The 22,071-nt window shown below is 33.1% G+C and overlaps 1 protein-coding gene across 1 annotated transcript in view; it reads left to right on the forward strand.

Annotated features, from left to right (window-relative positions):
* Positions 1–22,071, forward strand: part of LOC134684951 (uncharacterized) — a 66,177-nt gene that overhangs the window by 12,094 nt on the left and 32,012 nt on the right. The window contains exons 6-7 of the mRNA XM_063544273.1: positions 10,384–10,473; positions 12,649–12,673. Coding sequence (XP_063400343.1) covers positions 10,384–10,473; positions 12,649–12,673 — 115 coding nt within the window. The remainder of the gene's footprint in view (positions 1–10,383; positions 10,474–12,648; positions 12,674–22,071) is intronic.

Below are 22,071 nucleotides of genomic sequence, written 5' to 3' on the forward strand. Positions count from 1 at the left end.
CTCATGGAGGCTTTTTAATTTTAGGGATGATCATGAGGTCATTTTCTATTTTGATACTGTTAATACTGATGTATTTAAAAGGGTTTTTGTGGTTGCAAAGTCCTAGCTGTCAATTTATTTTTAGAAGTTTCTTTTAAATGCTGATGAAAGAAATTTATTTTTTGATATTACTATTAATTGTTGCTGATGAAGTTTTTTGTCGAGCCTGCAACTGTTGTTGCAGAAAGTTTGACTTAGGGATAGTGATGCGGCGGCGGCGGCTACGGCGGATTTAGCTACCTTCTTAAAAGCTTTATGTTTTAGAAGGTAGAAGACCTGGATGCTTCATACTCTGTATTTATGGTTTCATGGTTCACGGTAATAGTTAAGCTTTTGTGTTTTGGACTGTTTTTCTTATACTGTATGCAATAGGTCTACTATATTTGGTGTATGGAATAATTGTAAGGTGTACATGTCTAGCTGGCAGGTGTCATCTGACCTTGACTTCATTTTCATGGTTCAGTGGTCAAAGTTAAGTTTTTGAATTTTTGACTTTTTTTTCTAATACTATATGCAATAGGTCAACTATATTAGGTGTATGGAATTATTTTATGATCTATATGTCAGTCGTACAGGTTTTATTTGACCTTGACCTCATTTTCACGGTTCATTGCTCAGTGTTATTTTTTGTGTTTTGGTCTGTTTATCTTCAACTATAAGCAATAGGTCAACTTTATGTGTTGTATAGAAGAATTGTTGGCTGTACATGTCTGTCTGGCATGGTTATTCAAACCTTGACCTCATTTGCATGGTTCATCTGTCAATGTTTAGTTTTCTTGGTTAATGTTAAGTTTATGTGACAGTTGTATTAAAGTTTTACATTTAGGACTATCAACATAATATCAATGATTAGTAAAGAAGGCGAGACATTTCAGTGTATTCACTCTTGTTAATTTTAGCCATAACTATGATGTCATTTTCTATTTTAATACTTTTATCATGTTTATGATGTACAAATGTATTTAAATGGGCTTTTATAGTTAAAAAAAAAGCATTTTTCTAATTTCCAGACAGTAACTTGTGATTAAGTGTATGGATCTCTCTAAAATTGTACTAAAACGTTCCATACTTCAAAGCAAAGGCTGCAATTAAGTTTGATGGTTAATGCTAAAAGGGGGATTCAAAAAGTTTGGGGGGAAGTGGGGTTTCCAATTTTTTTTTAAAGGGGTTCATATTTTTTTTCAAAATTTTCAAAATTTCAAATCTTTGAAAAGTTTCAAGAAGAAATCTTCAATTGCACAGTATTGTGCATTAGATTTGTAAAATCTTTAACCACATTTATTTTGTGTCAGAAACCTATATTATGTCAAAAATTTGATCACAATCCAAATTCAGATAGTATCAAGCTTGAAAATTGTGTCCAAATTTGCCCCAACTGTTGAGGGTTCGACCACTGTGGTCGTATAAGGCTGCGCTCAGCGAGGCATTTTATTCTCATTGTTGAAGGTCGTACGATTGCCTATAATTGCTTACATTTAAATCATATGAACTTTGGTGAATAGTTGTCTGATTGGCAAGCATACCACATCTCCTTATTGTTGAGCCTGCGACTTTTGTTGCAGAAAGCTCGATATAGGGATAGTAATCCGGCGGCGGTGTTAGCTAACTTCTTAAAAGCTTTATATTTTAGACGATGGAAGACCTTGATGCTTCATCCTTGTATATAGATGCCTTATGTTACGAAGTTTCCGTCTGTGACATGTCCATTGTCCTTGACCTCATTTTCATAGTTCAGTGACTACTTGAGATTTTTTGTAATGTTAATTTCTCTCTTATTATGAGTAATACGATAACTATATTTGGTATGTGCGTACCTTGCAAGGTCCTCATGCCCGTCAGACAGTTTTTCCTTTGACCTCGACCTCATTTCAGGGATCAGTAAACAAGGTTAAGTTTTAGTGGTCAAGATCATATCTCAGATACTATAAGCAATAGGTCTAGTATATTTGGTGTATAGAAGGATTGTATCATGTCCAACGATATTCCCGTGCTTGCATTTCCTAACATGATTTTCTTGATAGAGGGTTACTGCTCACAAGGAAGCTATTAAACCAAGAGTTCCAAATGGTGAAGTTGAAATCATCCCTTCGTAAATTTTACGGACGCCATCACGAGTTGGTTGACCGTTATGGAATAACCGTTTCACAAATGATATCAGATATGTTCCTTACGTTGTAACTACAATCCCCTTCCCTTTCATGAATTTGACCTACTGAGTTAGACTATTTACCGGATTTGTTATCACATACAGTCAGGGGCACTACTTGTACAAGTGTATTTTATTTACTTGAAGAAGTGAAAAAAAATATACATAAGTAAATAAATAATGTTTGAATAATCTCCCCTTAATTTTCTGAAAAATTTACTTGTATAAGTAAATTTTTCTTACAATCCAACAAAACTCCTCAAGTTTTGAGGTGTAAAATCATGCCTTTAATGATTTTTCCCAGGTTTGCTCAAATTTTTTCATTAAAGTTCAATGTTTCATCTCATTAATTCATCAAAGAAACTGATTGAGCAAAGATCTTGTATATTTGCGCAAGGCCTTCAAAAATTGCTCCTTTGGGGCTTGTAAATGAGCAGTGTTTAGAAGATAACAGACAAATGGGACTTTCATTGTCCATGAAATTACACTTAAATGATTATTAAAGACATCTGCAAAGGGTACACAATCTAAAATTCTTTTAGAGCAAAGAAATATTCAAAATTTAAGAAAAGAAGAAAGGTTGATTTTTTTACCTATACAAGTAAAAAAAATCTGAATGCCGAAGGGACATAACTCAGCCAATTTTTTTTTTTACCTATACAAGTAAAAAAAAATCACTTGTATAAGTATCCTACAAATTTACTTATATGTGTATATTTTTTTTTACTTGTTCAAGTAAATAAAATACACTTGTATGAGTAGTACCCCTGACTGACATAAGCAACACGACGGGTGCCGCATGTGGATCAGGATCTGCTTACCCTTCCGGAGCACCTGAGATCACCCCTAGTTTTTGGTGGGGTTCGTGTTGTTTATTCTTTAGTTTTCTATGTTGTGTCATGTGTACTATTGTTTTTCTGTTTGTCTTTTTTCATTTTTAGCCATGGCGTTGTCAGTTTGTTTTAGATTTACGAGTTTGACTGTCCCTTTGGTATCTTTTGTCCCTCTTTTGTCTTCTGACCTTGGCCTCATTTTCATAGTTCAGTGGTTATAGTTAAGATTTTGTGTTTTGGTCCGTTTTTCTTATACTTTATGCAGTATGTCTACTATATTTGGTGTATGGAATGATTGTAAGGTGTACATGTCCAACTAGCAGGTGTCATCTAACTTTGACCTCATTTTCATGGTTCAGTGGTCTAAGTTAAGTTTTTGAGTTTTGGTCTTTTTTCTAATACTATATGCAGTAAGTCAACTATATTTGGTGTATGGACATATTTTATGATGTACATGTCAGTCTCACAGGTTTTATTTGACCTTGACCTCATTTTCACGGTTCATTGCTCAGTGTTAAGTTTATGTGTTTCGGTCTGTTTTTCTAAAATTATAAGCAATAGATCAACTTTATTTGTTGTATGGAAGGATTGTAAGCTGTTCATGTCTGCCTGGCATGGTTCATCTGACCTTGACCTCATTTTAAAGATTCATTGGTCATTGTTTAGTTTTCGTGGTTAAGTCTGTTTCTTAGTAACTATAAGCAATAGGTCAACTATATTTAGTGTATTGGTCGAATGATTGTAAGGTGTTCATGTATTTCTTGTTTGGTTTATATGACCTTGACTTCATTTTCTTGGATCATGTTAAGTTTATGTAATAGTTGTAGTAAAGCTTTCATTTAGGACTATCAACATAATATCAATGGTTAGTAAAGAAGGCGAGACATTTCAGCATGTGCACTCTTGTTTTTATGCTACTATCTGATTCACGAATACCTGCTATTTATGGTTATTATTTTGTATTTAGGGGTGCATCCAGTTGCATCATTTTATCAAAAAGATATTTACCCGACATAACTTAAAGAGAGTCTTTACTTAACTTTTCTTGTATACAAATTATGAAACATCTTCTCGCAATTTTTACTAAGAGTAATTAATCTTCAAATTTAGCAAAATATGGCCTTGAATCTTAACTGTATTATAAATATGAAATAAGCCACAATTTGTTTATTAAAATGCTTCTTAGTCAAACACCCAAATAGTAGGTAAAATCAGTCTCCAGATATAGACTCGATCTAAGGCAGCACATTTTAAAGATTCTGCATTCTGCTTTTGCATTGTTTGGGCATAAAACACAAGTAAATCTAAAAACACATATAAAAATAAGGAGATGTGGTATGATCTCTCGTCAAGAGACCAAATGACACAGAAATTAACAACTAAGCATTCGTGTTGTCAGATTAAAATATCTTTAACACCCCAGTCCAGAGATACATTATACAGAATTTACCATATCCGTACTTATTGTGTAATAAGACATGTGTCCAGGTAAACAGGCTAACAACAAGTACTTGGTATTTCAAGTAGAAATACATTCCTAATGAAAAAAATGGACCGATTTGAGTTGGGATAATACTAATTTAGTTTGAATTTTAGATTTGGATTCCGCCTGGGTTCCTGCTATTTTTAAGCGGAATCCTCCTAATATTCTCATATGGGAAGTCTGCTACCAATAGTTATGCACACGTTTTAGAATTTCGTTTTTGTACCTTTTTGCATGGACTGGCTCATATATATATGTCTGATTTTTTGCATGAAATTATTTTAAAAATTTTAATTCGCATCGCTCGACTGTATATTTTCACTTTTAGGGAATTACGTCCCCTTCAAAAATCCTGGATCATCCCTGTGTTGTTCTGCTTTTGGGGCATATTATCAAAATTATAGAATATTGTATTAACCTTAACTCAGGACATGGACCGTGGCAACTTTGGATTTTGTTTGATATCGTCGAATTCAGAAATACTAATTGTTTACCTTTTCCTCTGGACCAAATCACTTCTTTACTTTAAAATTTACCCCAATATATTTACAAAGTAATTTCATCCCCTTTCTAGCTTTTTGAGTCTAAAACATGTAGTTAACGTACGATTTGAATTTTTTCTATGGGGGAATGGGGGGATGAAATAAGTCTTTATTGTCATATATACATGTAAGTCATGTAAGTATACATTGAAAATCAACCATATATTTGTGACAAATACAACAGGCTTTTTATCTCGCCTTGACGGAGGCAGGCAAAAAGCGAGACATAGGTATGCTGTTTCCGGCGGCGACGGCGGTGTCAACAATGTATTAGTTTGTGATTAGGTCTAGTTCATGGTGAACCACTAGTGGTAGGTCTATGATATTTGGTATACAGTTGTATTAGCATTGGCACATCTCATTCCCATATAGGTTATTTGGCCCCGCCCCCTCAGTCAAGATCTGTTGACTTTGAAACTTTTCATAGTTAACATGTATTAGTTTGTGATTAAGTCAATTTATGGGGAACCACTAGTGGTAGGTGAATGATATTTGGTATGCAGTTGTGTAAGCATTGGCATATCTTATTTCCACGGAGATTATCTGTCTCCGCCCCCTTAGTCATTGTCTATAGACTTTGCAAATTTTGCTAAGTTAACGTGTTCAGTTGTATAAGCATTAGCACATCTCATTTCCATGGAGAATATTTGGCCCCGCCCCCTCAGTCATGGTCTATTGACTTTGAAACTTTTGTTTAGTTTACATGTATTTGTTTGTGATTAGATCAGTTTAAGATGAACTGCTAATGTTAAGTCAATGATATTTGGTATGCAAATGCATTGGCATTTGAAAGTATCGTTTCCATGGATATTATATAGCCCCACCCCTGATCATGGTTCATTGACTTTGAAACTTTTACATATAGTTTACAAGTTAATGTTTGTGTTTAGGTTTGTTTAAAGGGAACGACATATATTAAGTCAATGGTATTTGGTATTCAATTGTATTAGCATTGGCACATCTCATTCCATGGAGATTATTTAGCCATGTACCTTCAGTCATGGTTCATCGACTTTGAATATTTGCATAACTTACATGTTAGATTATTGCTATTTTAATTTCAACATTTGCATTATGAAAATTACAAAAAGGCGATACATATCTCTGTGATAACAGTTTATTTATGCTTGTATTTTATTCTAATATAGTCAGGGACGGACCCAGAACCTTGATGTCTGGGTGGGGGGTGGGTCACCATGAAACCAAAATTAAATATATATTTAGAGATGTATGTATGCGAGTGTAATGGTGGTGGGGGAAGAGGTGTCAGTTTCTATAGTATCTTTGAATTTTTTGCCATTTCACTCTATTCTTTATTCTTCTGCCAATTGGTCTCTATTATATTCGTCCTTAACATGCATGACATATTTGCCACTTGACGTGAAGCAACCAACAATCAATCAATCTATTTTTTATATTTTATCACCTCTTTATTCTGTTTATTTTTTTCCCATTATTTTCTTTTGAAAATTGGAGGGAAAAGAAAATATGACATTCAGTCTTAAAACAAATCTTGCATGAACAACATTTTTATTTTTGAATAAAGTCAAAAGAAGACAATTTTGAAAATAAAAAATCACAAGAAATGGTAATGTTAGAATTTTGTTAAGAAGACATATGCCATATATCGATACTAACATTCTTGGCACTAAACAATGTATTTGTAAAGTTCGTATAAAACACGTGCCCCCCTGTGCCCACGGTAAATCCGCCACTGATATTAGTATTGTTCATCAGTAGAAAGCAATTATGCTTTTCGAAAAAGACAGTTTTGTTGTGTGGGAAGAATCAGAAAAGAGTTATTTTTCTAAATTCTTTTTGTTAACGTGGACTTCGTAGAGAAACCCGGTTTGAATTTTACAATATTGAGTATCCTATTGAAACATGAACACGGACTTCAATGAGAACACCTTGATTGAAAGTTTGCAAACGTTTCGACCAATGAAATTCATTTGAATATGCAACGCGGACTTCAACACCTGGATGAAATATTTTATTTAGATCAGCCAATCAAATAAGTTTTTAGTGATTACCGCTAAAATATAGTTCATTAAAATTACAGCAACTTTGCGGAAATGTTTAATTTCTATTCTTGTTTCAAAATGTTTGTCAACTTTTGGTCTGTATAATTATATCAAATGTCACAAACGTAAAAGTAAGTTATTTAAGTGCATCAAAAGGCGTAAGCCAGGACCGACCGTGTGAGGGCTAAATAGCCAGTCAAGGCCGTTAAACCCACCATCATTATCACAGACTGACATTTATCTTATCTTTTCCATAATCTATGTTCATTTATTGCAAGAATTCTTGTACGTGCAGACAGCACAATAATTCCGTAACACAATAGTAACCACGCTTCAATTTTCGTTTGATATTCACTGTTTTTCCACAATTAACGCACGTTTTGCACCATTGACCGGTATTACAATTTACATAGTTTGAAAAGTTCTTGAGCTGTTACTTTATTTACAACTTTTAGCAAGACTAAACTGTTTACTCAATGAATTCAACAAATGTCAATATATCTATATCAATTTTTATACGATCGCAAAATTTTGCGGTCATATATTGGTATGACGTTGGCGTCGTCATCGTTGTCGTCCGAAGACATATTGGTTTTCGCACTCTGACTTTAGTTAAAGTGAATGGATCTCTATGAAATTTCACCATAAGGTTCAATATCACAAAGGAAGGTTGGGATTGATTATGAGGGTTATGGTACCAACAGTTAAGGAATTAGGGGCTAAAAAGGGGCCAAACATAAGCATTTTTGTAACTTCCAGACATAACTTGTGTGTTAGTGTATGGATCTCTCTGACATTGTACCGCAAGGTTCCATATCACAAAGGAAATGCTGGGATTGATTTTGGGGGTTATTGCCTCCAAATTTTAGGAATTAGGGGCAAAAAAGGGGCAAAAAAGAAGCATCCGGCGTCAAGATCTATCTGCCCTGAAATTTTTAGACGAATCGGACAACCTGTTGTTGGGTTGCTGCCCCTGAATTGGTTATTTTAAGGAAATTTTGTAGGTTTTTGTTTATTATCTTGAATACTGTTATAAATAGAGATAAACTGTAAAAAGCAATAATGTTCAGGAAAGTAAGACCTACAAATAAGTCAAATGACCAAAATTGTCAGTCAGCCCCTTAAGGAGTTATTGCCCTTTATAGTCAGTTTTTAACAACTTTTCGTAACTGTTTGTAACTTGTACAAAAATCTTCTTCTCTGAAACTACTTGGCCAAATTTAACCAAACTTGGCCACAATTATTATTGTGGTATATAGTTTAAACAATCTGTCCGATGACCCTGCTTACCAAACAAAATGGCCGACATGGCTGAAATTAGAACATAGTGGTGAAATGCAGTTTTTGCTTTATATCTTTGAAACTAAGACATTTAGGGCAAATCTTTCAAGATTTAAACATGTTAAATGTCCATCAGAATAAGATCTATCTTACCCTCACAAATTTTCAGATGAATCCGACAACCTGTTGTTGGGTTGCTGCCCTAAAATTGGTAATTTTAAGGAAATTTTGCAGTTTTTGGTTATTATCTTGAATACTATTATAGATAGAGATAAACTGTAAACAGCAATAATGTTCAGCAAAGTAAGATATACAAATAAGTTAACATTATCAAAATTGTTAGAGGACCCCATAAGGAGTTATTGCCCTTTATAGTCAATATTGAACAACTTTTCGTCATTTTTGTAACTTGTACAAAAATCTTCTTTTCTTAAACTATGGGCCAAATTTAATCAAACTTGGCCACAATCATAACTAGGGTATCTATTTAAAAAAAAGTGTATAATGACCCCGCCTACCACCCAAGATGGCCGACATCAGTAAATACAGTAACAGGTGAGCGATACAGGCTCTTGAGAGCCTCTAGTTCTTGTTTCCCGACAATAACTTGTGTGTAAGTGCATGGATCCTTACTGCAAGGTTCCATATCACAAAGGGAAAGCTGGGTTTGAGTTTGGAGGTAATTGCTCTAAAGGTTAAGGAATTTGGGGCCAAAAAGGGGCCAAAAAACAAGCATTTTTCTAGTTTCCAGAAAATAACTCGTGTTCAAGTGTACGGATCGCTCTGAAATTGTACTGCAAGGTACCATACCTCAAAGGGAAGGTTGGGATTGAGTTTGGGGTGATGAATCATAAGGGGGTTAAAAGAATTTTTTTCTTTAAATTTTTCCATTTTTAATTGGTTATTTCTGATTTATATATTAAAAGCAAATAATAATGATATGGTTTGAATAGGTAAATTAATTTTTTTTTAAGTTCTTAGACCACATTCATTCTGTGTCAGAAACCTATGCTGTGTCAAATATTTAATCACAATCCAAATTCAGTGCTGTATCAAGCTTGAATTTTGTGTCCATACTTGCCCCAACTGTTCAGGGTTGGACCTCTGCGGTCGTATAAAGCTGCGCCCAGCGGAGCATTTTATATTATTTAACAAAAAAATGTTTTTAATTACAGACTCTTTTAAATGTCGGTATAATTGTAAATGTTTTTTTTTTAAGAAAATTTAAGTTGCATCGATTTAAATTATATAATAACAATGAATAATTTCTGTTCCGTTTACGATATTTTCAAAATCTAAATAACGAGTACAATATAGGAAAACAGAAAAAGAAAATGTAAATATACAGGAATACATTAATTCTTCACATATAATAAGAATTGGTGGACGCCCTATAGTGATCAGTCTGTCCAATCGTCTGTCCGTCTGTCTTTCCGTTCGTCCGTCCGTAACAAATTGTGTCTACTCTATATCTATGAACCGTTATCTTTTTAAAGTTTATACTTGACATGTATATTAACCAACACCAGAGGGTGTGTCATAATGTATGTACAAATTCCTAGGTCAAAGTTCAAGGTCAAAAACTTTAGTTTCAGTTGACAACCCCATGTCCTATGGTAAAGATCGTGTCCGCTCTATATCTTGAGAACCGTTATGATTTCAAAGTTTATACTTGACATGTATATTAACCAACACCAGAGGGTGTGTCAAAAGTCAAGGTTAAAAACTTTGGTTTCAATTGACAACTCCATGTCCTATGGTAAAGATACATTTTTTTTACCATACATTATTTCAGCGGGGCCCACAGAGATGGCTCCCATCTCAATGATGTCTAGATTATTCATGCTTTTAAACAGTAAAATCTCAAATATTGTTCATGTATCTCTTTATAATGTCACTTCATATTTGTTGTTGGTTTAGGTTGACTGGATTTATGTCAAGTATTGTATAGGTAAAATTAGTACAACAATTGCCTATTATTTAAAGAAGATGTATATTTGTATGATTGATAAAAGAGTTTTTGATTGTATTTCAGGGTGAGACTCCTTATGATATGGTAACAATGGAAAGCTATGATTCTGAAGAGATAAAAAGGAAGAAAAAAGAAGTGATGGACTTCCTAAAGGTGAATATTCTGTCTTAATTAATAAGAGATATTCACAAATATGTCACAGATATGTTAGAGTCACAACAGACTTGGTACAAAGAAGTTTCAATAAAACATTTGCCTTTAGTTGTCTATGTGGTATTTGTTGTCATTTAACAATGTAAGTTGACAAGCTTGGTACCTAATGTCAGAATGTAGATGTTGGCATATGTGAAAGAAAAATGTTTGAAAACTGTGTACTCATCTGTTTGGATATCTTTTTGGTATTTGTTTTGTCGGCTTGCTGTCTTGGTTGATAAATCACATCTCCTTTTATTTAAGCATAATATGTGCATTATGTATCAGTGTATGAAAATATTGATTTAAATGTTTCTCTAATTCTATGGAAATTTATCCCTTTCCGAACCCATTGTATAAAAAAATTTAATCAACGTGTGGTTGCTGGTGATCTCAAAAGATCATTGGATGATTTTAAGGGTCATAACCTTTCTAGCTAACTGGATGAATCAAAATATGCTAACAGGTGTTAATGAAATTGACAACTTCGTGGAATGTGAAAGGCACACGAAGGGGATTTTTGTTTAACAAAAAAAGAAAATTTATTTTTAATCATTAGAGAAACAGATTCTTACATTATTACTCGTGGATCATCGTGTTTATCCAAGCTCGATAGTTAAGTTATAACTGAGGCTCTGACTTTAAAATTGATAATTTAACTATCTCGATTGGGTATATCAGATAATCCACTGTTATCTATGTAAGTATGTGATAAACATATATATAAATGCACTTCTTTACATCATTTTTTACATGTGTAGAAAAACCTGTATAAAATCTTTTAGAATTTAATATAAATACAATTACAAGTTAATCACAACATTATTAAATATGCTAAAATCTACCATCATGTTGTATTGCATATAAGAAAAACAAATAACATGACTAGTAAAGGATAATGATTCTTTTTCAGTGCGTGCAAATACAAATATTTGAGACATTATTTGTAGCTATAGTAATGATGCTTTCAAAATTTATATTAGTTATAAATGTAACCTCAATTTTAATATTTTGATTAATTTTTCCACGTTTAATTAAAAAAAAAAAGTAAACCGTGTACAGTAATTTATATACATACATATGCAGATACAGTGAGGTATTTTCAGTTTGAACCTGGTACACAAATAAAGGAAGTTATTTACAAATTTGATACATCATGAATCTTGTCCTTTGTGATTTATTTGAAAGCTAATCAAATATAACAGTTTAATAACAAGAAGAAGAAGTTGTTTTGATTGTTTTTATGCCCCAGCGACAAAATGTCAGGGGGCATACTAATTTACCCCTGTCTGTCCTTCCGTCCGTCTGTTCGTCCGTCCGGAGTAGGATACATTGTTCGTCTGGCTAACTCCTCCTACAGTTTTGGAGGTACAACTTTAATATTTTGTAGGATGTTCATAAACATAATAAAGGTGTGCATGGCCACAGGATTTAGATTTTTTTCAAATATTCTGAGAATGACAGGTAGTTGGACTTAGTCATGTTTTTGGTACTAGCTGCATAAAGAGATCATGGTTTGTCTGGCTATCTCCTCCTACAGTTACATCATCATACATAGTGTTAAATTTTGATTTCCTATGGTCAGGCGGAGGCATCATTTGTGTCTAGCAGACAGCGTAACAATTTCAAGTTGTATGCCAACATCACTGTTTGTCAAATCTAAAATAGGTGGAACTATACTCGTGCATGTGGCAGAGCAGAAAAGGGAGTTGGGGGCATTGTCCATATCTAGTATTGTGTATAGTCATGTTTACATTTTTTCATGGTTTTTAGCTCACCTGTCCTGAAGGGCCAAAACAGTTTTTGTCATCACTTTTCGTCCATTTCAAACTGATGCATTAGATATTTTCAAACTGATATGTTATTGTGTTGTGTTGTTGCACCACTGTCTCAAGTTTAGGGGGATTGAGCACTCACAAACCTGTTTAACCACCACTTTATGTATGTGCATGTTCCAAGTCTGAAGCCTGTACTTCATCCAGTTGTTTTAGTTGCTGTCTGATATATTTGTATTTCGATTATTGATTGCTTGATATCAGACTGTTGATTTTCTCGTCTTAATGGCTTAACATTTTACCGTGGACACACCAGGTTTATGAATTGTTATGTAACATCAGATTGTTTTTTCTTTTGTAGACTGTTATGTTAAAGACTCCAGAAGGTAAGTCTAGTTATGATCTGACAGTATTATTATCTATCATACCGTTATTTAAGAATAAAGTGTTTTTCCTGTACTAGTATTGATAGCTAGTTTTTATACGCCCGTTGTCTTTTAGACGGGACCTATTATGGTATACCGTTGTCCGTCCGTCCATCTGCCCGTCGGTCCGTCATCCACACTTCGGACAATAAGTCAAAAACGCTTTCAACAATTTCCATGAAACTTAAGTCAATTGTTTATATCTATTGACGTAAGCTCCCTTTCGTTTTTTTTTAATTTCAGATTTTAAGTTTTGGATTTATGGGGCTTTATTCAGAAAAAAAGGGGGATTTTTAACACTTCGGACAATAACTCAAAAAGGCTTTCACCAATGTCCATGAAACTTTGGTGAATTGTTTTTATCTATTGATGTAAGCTCCTTTTCAATTTTTATAAATTTCAGATTTTACATTTCCGTGTTATGAATTTTTATGCTTAAAAAAGGGGGATTTTCCAATTTTGGGACAATAACTAACACTTTCACAAAATTTTATGCAACTTTGATAAATTGTTTATATCTATTAACATAAGCTCCCTTTCCATTTTTATAAATGTTAAAAGAGCAACGGGCGTATCATGCGCTAAAGCCCAGCCCTTTATTGGATGTCTGTTTTGTTAAACTTCTGATCGTGAATAAAAGAAGGTTGGGGGTTGAGATATCAAAACACTAATTTAAAACTTCCATATATCTGTATATTCATGTGCTTTCCCAAATCAGAAATCCTGAAAAGAGTATTATTGCTATAGCTTTTCGTTATTTTCAGAATTTTGTCTTTATGGCAGATCTTGCGTTGTGTTTGTTTAAAAACATCTTCTGTACTAATTTTTTCTGCACCAGGAACGACTGTCCACATTACAATTATTTCAGTGATTTCGTAGCTTGAGTTATATTTACACCTGTCCGCTTCAACAGAGCTATGAGAAAACTGACAAATTAACACTACCTCACAAAATGTAGTTTTACAGTCATTATAACAAATTGGTTGACCGATATACGACCTGTTTGTGGCTTTATGATTACCCACTAGCGAAATGCTTTTGAGAATATTGAGATACCATTATGTTCGTCTGATCTGTTCTTCATTCACTGAGTCTTATTTTCATAAAGTTACTTTTTTCTTAGTGTGAATTTGCGTATTTTCTTTTTTGAAAAACAAAATATTAAAGTTAAAGTTCCTAATGCCATAAAAGAGCTAAAACTAAAATATGGATGTTTAATATAAATCACCACAGCGGACAATGGGCTTTTAAAATCCTTTTTGTGAGGAGGTATTTTAACACCAATAATAACTTTTACGTAATGACAAACCGTCAAAAACATTGGGAAACTACCCAGAAAAAAACACTTCTATCAACCTTGATAATTGATCAAGGAGAATTCGAAATCGCATATTGAAAGTATATGACATGTATGATAGATAAACAGAACTCAGATTAATTGATACAAACAATTGTTATATAACTGCATCAAAGACGGAAAGATTAAAATGGCAGAAATCTGTTTTATTTTTTGACTTGTTAAATGATTTTTAGCTTCCGGTAAACATTATTGTGTGATTTTTTTCGAGCCTTTGAAATTTATAAATTTTACGAAAAGTAATTTCATGAAAGTGAGACATAGGGATCCTAGATTTCGTCTTCGCCGTCGTCAACATTTAGGTTCAGTTTGTGGTTAAATCTTTTTAGATATCAATAACTGTATCAAATCTAGATGGAGTTTTAGGGAATGTGGACAGACTTTATTATGACCCGGAAACAAAATTTTGAAAAAAATATTTGCATTTGTATGTATTTAACATATAAATGGACTTAAGTTTATTTTACAGTTAACAAATGGATACAGTCTGGAGTTAAGTTTGTTACACATCAGTTACTTTATCAAACCTTCATAAAACTTTATGAAACTTTGGTACAAGATTTTTGCTGATGAAGAGATAATGTCTGAAGCAAACTTTTGATTTTTTTTTTTGATTTTTAGGATTTTTTTCTGATAGTTTGACTTTTTACAGTTAACAGTTACAGACAGTTTAAGATTAAACTTTTATGAGATAATGAATGTTTAAATCTTCATGGATTCTTATGAAACTTGAACAGAAGCTAAGCTTCAGGACCATGAAATAGCATATAAAGAGAAAGTTTGAATTTCTGATAAATGAACTCACTTTTTAAGTCAACAGTTCACGAATAGCTGCAATCACAGACGAGACTCAGGATTCTGTCGAACCCCGTATGATTTTTTAAGACAAAGAGAAACACTTTATGTATTTGAACTCCAAAAATTCATAGTAATGGTTTTATATCAAGTTGATGACATTTTTTGCTGAAGCGAGACATAACAAGCTCACATTAATTATGTTGTAGGTGTCCACATTTAGGTTCAGTCTGTAGTTAAAAGTTTTTTAATCATTAGTAACTTTGTCAAATCTTCATTGAATTTTATGAGACATGGAAATAAGCTTTTTTATTGATCAAATAGACAGTATACAGATATTTTGAAAATATTTTTTCAAACCAATAGGACAGCCCATTTTGCAGAAATTGACCCTGAAACTAATGTTTATACGCCTGCTTACATGCTTACGGGACGTATTATGGTATACCGTTGACTGTATGTCCGTCCGTCCGTACGTAGTCATCACATCGGACATTAACACAACAATGCTTTAACCAATTTTCCTTGTTACGTTTCCGAGTTATAAGATTTTATTCATAAAAAGGGGTGATTTTCAAGTTTTTGGATAATATCCTTAAAGTGCTTAGAGCAGTTTTCATTAAACTTTGATGACTGATACAAGTCAATAAGTTACCAAAATTGGTCAACATCAAGACCCATGCATATTTATAAAATGATCATGCATTTACATGAACATTGAAAGACAATGCTTTGTCTTGTAAGAAAACATATGCATGAGAGCCTAAAAAAACGAAATAATGTTTATTTACTTTAAAATGCAACCATCTGTAACCACACATAATGAGGAAAGTAATCTATGTTAAGTAAAAATTTTCAATAAAATAATGTGATATACTGATATAGATAAATCAGGTCCATTTGAAATCTCCGAAAGGTTTATGATGTCAAACTTGGTGCACTTTGGCTACCAACTAAAATTATGTCTTTTCATAAACATAAAAAGACCTTAACAAGTCTGTCATTCTCTGACTAAAATAAGTCCGAAAATGAAAGTACATTTTTATGATAAATACATTTTTTATACGACCACAAATTGTGATCGTATATTGGTATGAGGTTGGTGTCGTCATCGTTGTTGTCGTCGTCGTCGTTCGAAGACATATTAGTTTTGGCACAAGGAATTAGGGGCCAAAAATGGACTGAAAATAAGCATTTTTGTAACTTCTAGACACTAACTTGTGTGTTAGTGTATGGATCTCTATGACATTATACCACAAGGTTCCATATCACAAAGGGAAGGCTGTGTTTTATTTTGGGGGTTATTGGCCAAAAATTTTAGGAATTGGGGGCCAAAAAAGGGGAAAAAAACAAGCATTTTTTTCTAGTTTCATGACAATAACTTGTGTGTAAGCGTATGGAACTTTCTGAAATTGTTCTACAAGGTTCCATATCATAAAGGGAAAGCCTGAATTGAGTTTGGGGTAATTGCCCAAAACATGTAGGAATAAGGGGCCAAAAAAGGGCCAAATATAAACATGTTTCTAGTTTTTATACGACTGCAAAAATTGAAAATTATTTGGTCGTATATTGGTATCACGTTGGCGTCGTCGTTGTCGTCCTCCTCCTCCTCCGAATACTTTAAGTTTTCGCACTCTAACTTTAGTAAAAGAGAATAGAAATCTATGAAATTTTAAAACAAGGTTTATGACCACAAAAGGAAGGTTGGGATTGATTTTGGGAATTTTGGTCCCAACATTTTAGGAATAAGGGGCCAAAAAGGGCCCAAATAAGCATTTTCTTCGTTTTCGCACTATAACTTTAGTTTAAGGAAATAGAAATTAATGAAATTTAAACACAAGGTTTATGACCACAAAAGGAAGGTTGGTATTGATTTTGGGAGTTGGGGTCAAAACAGATTAGGAATTAGGGGCCAAAAAGGGGCCCAAATAAGCATTAGTAAACAGAAATCTATGAAATTTAAACACAAGGTTAATGACCATCAGGTCCGAGACCACAATTATTTCGTAGTGCATTTCTTTTAGAACATAAATGAAAATTAAAAAAAAAAAAACCTGCGCTTTCTCAAAGAAACTTATACAGTGTGTTGTATTACGTTTGGGACAAATTATATCAAAATTATAGAAAACTTCATCGTTTCTAACTCAAAATATGGACAAATTTCTGTTTAGGGCGTCTTCAAATCTTTTGACAGCTTCTGAAGTGCTAATTTTAAACCTTTTTCATCTGGACCAAATCACTACTTTCCTTTAAAAATCTGGACCCAAATTTTTTAACAGTGTAATTTCAACCCCCTACTTGCAATTTGAGGCATTTAACATGGAGAAATAAATTTAGAAGGGGTATAAAAATTAATGGCAAGTAACCCACTATCAACACTAGGGACTATATTTGTTAACAACGAAAATCAAGGGACGACAATGGCGGTCTCTGACCTAATAGGGTAGAAAGAGTTGATAAATCTTAAAAAAAACTTGGTATGACCAAAGCCTAATGAATTATAACACTGCTTACAAAGTTTCATGACAATAGGATGTATATTATAGACATTAAGTTTAGTTCTATACTCATCTTTGCGTGTAAAATTTTGACGTTAAAATTGAAAAATTTCAACTATCAACATTTGGGGCTTTAAAAATTAATACATTGCAAAAAAATACTTTTTAAATGCCTTAATATATAACTTATCATGTACTAAAAGCAATAGAGTACTCATTTGATTTATCAGACTTGGCATAATTATTCAAAAGTCAAATTTATACGAGCCTGCGCCTAAAAATTGAGGTTTTTCATGAAGGGGGGCCTTACATGAAGATGTAATATTTTCCAGCAATTTTAAATTTGTGAAGCTTTTTTGTTATAAATAATCCTTACATATGTATTGAAAGTACTTTAAATGGAAAGAAAAGTTACAAATAACATATCATATTAGTTTAAAAGGGTCTAAGGCCAAGTAAGACATTTAGGGTCATTTTAGGCCGTGCCACATATTTACATTAAAAAATGCATATTGAGGCTATAAGAAATAAAAATTTGTGTCTTTTTTATCATTTCTTTACTCATGTGACATGATACAACAAATCTGAGCACAAAAAGACTCTTGCAATTATCTTTTCTTACAAACAGTATGGTCTGATACAAAGATTTTTGCCTTTTTTGGGAAAAACTTGCATGCAATTTATTCTCAACAGGCTTATATTTAAACCACTTGCTATCCTACAGAAGAAAAGAAAGATATTATGTGAAATTGAACAGGTACAATAGACATTGTAAAGTGCATTTGATACACATTTAGTGAGGTCTTTATTATGGACATCAAATTTTATGTACCAAGCTCCCCACTATTGACTTCATCCAAACAAGGTGTTAGACAAGGGTCATTTATAAAACACAGTTTGCACATTTTGTCTGAGATAATCTTCTTTTCTGTAGATTCAGAGTTAATAAATAAGTAAAAGAAGAAGATAAAGGCATAGAAACACAAATATTGAAACATGAAAACCTGTCGGATAGAAAGTAAGGATGCCATTTATGCATCAATATTGAAAAAGATATAAAATGCCTATTTTGACCGTAAAATGCCAAAATTGGTCATTTTTGCAGAAATTCTATAAAATAAAAGTTTAAATCCTTTAGTTTCATGCTATTTGACATATTGACACCATCAAATCATTTAGGGAAGTTGCCAAAGTACAGATTCTATATTTCCAGATTGCACCTCTTAGGTTTGAGACCACAATTATTTCGTAGTGCATTTCTTTTAGAACATAAATGAAAATAAAAAAATCCCACCTGCGCTTTCTCAAAGAAACTTATACAGTGTGTTGTACTACTTTTGGGACAAATTATATCAAAATTATAGAAAACTTCATCGTCTCTAACTCAAAAAATGGACAATTTTCTGTTTAGGGCGTCTTGAAATCTTTTGACAGCTTCCGAAGTGCTAATTTTAAACCTTTTTCAGCTGGACCAAATCACTACTTTCCTTTAAAAATCTGGACCCAAATTTTTTTACAGTGTAATTTTACCCCCCTACTTGCAATTTGAGGTATTAAACATGGAGAAATAAATTTGGAAGGGGTATAAAAATTAATGGCAAGTAACCCATTGTCAACACTAGGGACTATATTTGTGAACAACAAAAACCAAGAGACGACAATGGTGGTCTCGGACCTAATAAAAGGAAGGTTGGGTTAGATTTTTGGAGTTTTGGTCCCAACAGTTTAGGAATAAGGGGCCCAAAGGGTCCAACATTGAACTTTGTTTGATTTCATCAAAAATTTAATAATTGGGGTTCTTTGATATGCCAAATCTAACTGTGTATGTAGATTCTTAATTTTTGGTCCCGTTTTCAAATTGGTCTACATTAAATTCCAAAGGGTCCAAAATTAAACTAAGTTTGATTTTAACAAAAATTGAATTCTTGGGCTTTTTTGATATGCTGAATCTAAAAATGTACTTAGATTTTTTATCATGGGCGCAGTTTTCAAGATGGTTCAAATCAGGATCCAAAATTATTATATTAAGTATTCTGCAATATTAAGAAATTTTCAATTGCACAGTATTCAGCAATAGCAAGAAATCTTCAATTGCACAGTATTGTGCAATAGCAAGAAATGTTCAATTGCACAGTATTGCGCAATAGTAAGAAATATCTAATTGCACAATATTGTGCAATAGCAAGAAATTTTCAATTGGAGTTATCTTTCCTTGTCCAGAATAGTAGTTGAATCAACTTAAATCATTGTTTTATACAATATACAATGTATATTCACTTTTACTACCAACTGATAAATTAAAACAATCTTTACCATTCATTGATGACAAGCACTTTATTTTACATTTTAATATTTTACGATGTATTTAAATGAGTAGTTATTGTTGCAAACTCCATTAGAAATTTGAATTGAGATCAGTTTTGGAAAAAGGGAAAGGGGGATGTGAAAAAAAAGGGGGGGGGGTTAAATTTTTCTCATTTCAGATTTCATAAATAAAAAGAAAATTTCTTCAATCATTTTTTTGAGAGGATTAATATTCAACAGCATAGTGAATTGCTCAAAGGCAAAAAAATATTTTAAGTTCATTAGACCACGTTCATTCTGTGTCAGAAACCTATGCTGTGTCAACTATTTAATCACAATCCAAATTTAGAGCTGAATCCAGCTTGAATGTTGTGTCCATACTTGCCCCAAGCGTTCAGGGTTCAACCTCTGCGGTCGGATAAAGCTGCATCCTGCGGATCATCTGGTTAGACAATAACTTGTGTTCAAGCGTATGGATCTCTCTCAAATTGTACTGCATGCTACCATACCACAAAGGGAAGGCTGGGATTGATTTTTGGGGTAATTGCCTCAATATTTTAGGAATGAGGGGCCAAAAATCGGCAAAAAACAAGCATTTTTCTAGTTTCATGACAATAACTTGTGTGTAAATGTATGGATCCTTCTGAAATTATACTACAAGGTTCCATATCACAAAGAGAAAGCTTGAAGTGAGTTTGGGGAAAAATGCTTGAAACGTTTAGGAATTAGGGGCCAAAAAGGGGCAAAAAATAAGCATGTTTTTAGTTACCAGACAATAACGTGTGTTCAAGTGTATGGATCTCTCTGGAATTGAACTGCGAGGTACCATACCACAAAGGGAATGCTGGGATTGATTATGGGGGTAATTGCCTCAATATTTTAGGAATTAGCTGCCAAAAAGGGGCAAAAAACAAGCATTTTTTCTAGTTTCAGGACAATATCTCATGTGTACATTACATTTCGTTCTCATTATTAGACATTTAAATAATGAACATTTGAAAATTGCACAGTAAATGAATAATGAAAAATTGTAGCATTTTTCATTTTTCAATATCAAACGTCAAATTCAAAAAATGCTCCACATTGGAGCATTTTTCATTTTTCAATTATATCAAACGTCAAATTGAAAAATGCTCCACGTTGGAGCATTTTTCATTTTTCAATATATGAAGTCAAATTGAAAAATGCTCCAACCTAGGGCCAAGTGAGCTTTTCTCATCACTTGGCGTCCGTCGTCCGTAAACTTTTACAAAAATATTCTCCTCTGAAACTATTGACCCAAACTTAGCATTTAGAGCAAATCTGACATGGGGTAAAAGTGTTTATCAGGTCAAGATCTATCTGCCCTGAAATTTTCAGATGAATTGGACAACCTGTTGTTAGCTTGCTGCCCCTGAATTGGTAATTCTAAGGAAATTTTGCTGTTTTTGGTTATTATCTTGAATATTATTATAGATAGAGATAAACTGTAAACAGCAAAAATGTTCAGCAAAGTAAGATCTACAAATAAGTCAACATTACCAAAATGGTCAATTGACCCCTAAGGAGTTATTGCCCTTTATAGTCAATTTTTAACAATTTTTCGTAAATCTTAGTAATCTTTTAGAAAAATCTTCTCCTCTGAAACTACTAGGACAAATTTAAGCAAACTTGGCCACAATCATCATTGAGATATTTAGTTTAAAAATTGTGTCCGGTGACCGGGCATACCAACCATGATGGCTGCCACGGCTAAAAATAGAACATAGGGGTAAAATGCAGTTTTTGGCTTATAACTCAAAAACCAAAGCATTTAGAGCAAATTTGAGAAAGGGGTAAAATTGTTTATCAGGTCATTATCTATCTGCCTTGAAATTTTCAGATGAATTGGACAACCTGTTGTTAGGTTGCTGCCCCTGAATTGGTAATTTTAAGGAAATTTTGCTGTTTTAGGTTATTATCTTGAATATTATTATAGATAGAGAAAAACTATAAACAGCAAAAATGTTCAGCAAAGAAAGATCTACAAATTAGTCAAACATTACCAAAAATGGTCAATTAACCCCCTAAGGAGTTATTGCACTTTATAGTCTATTTTTAACCATTTTTCGTTAATCTTAGTAATCTTTTAGAAAAATCTTCACCTCTGAAACTACTGGGACAAATTAAACCCAACTTGGCCACAAATCATCATTGAGGTATTTAGTTTAAAAATTGTGTCTGGTGACCCGGCATACCAACCAAGATGGCCGCCACAGATAAAAATAGAACATAGGGGTAAAATGCAGTTTTTGGCTTATAACTCAAAACCAAAGCATTTAGAGCAAATCTGACAGGTGTAAAATTGTTTATCAGGTCAAGATCTATCTGCCCTGAAATTTTCAGATGAATCGGACAACCCTTGGTTAGGTTACTGCCCCTGAATT

The sequence above is a fragment of the Mytilus trossulus genome, chromosome 9 (genome assembly GCF_036588685.1).
Source record: "Mytilus trossulus isolate FHL-02 chromosome 9, PNRI_Mtr1.1.1.hap1, whole genome shotgun sequence".
Taxonomy (NCBI): Eukaryota; Metazoa; Mollusca; class Bivalvia; order Mytilida; family Mytilidae; genus Mytilus; species Mytilus trossulus.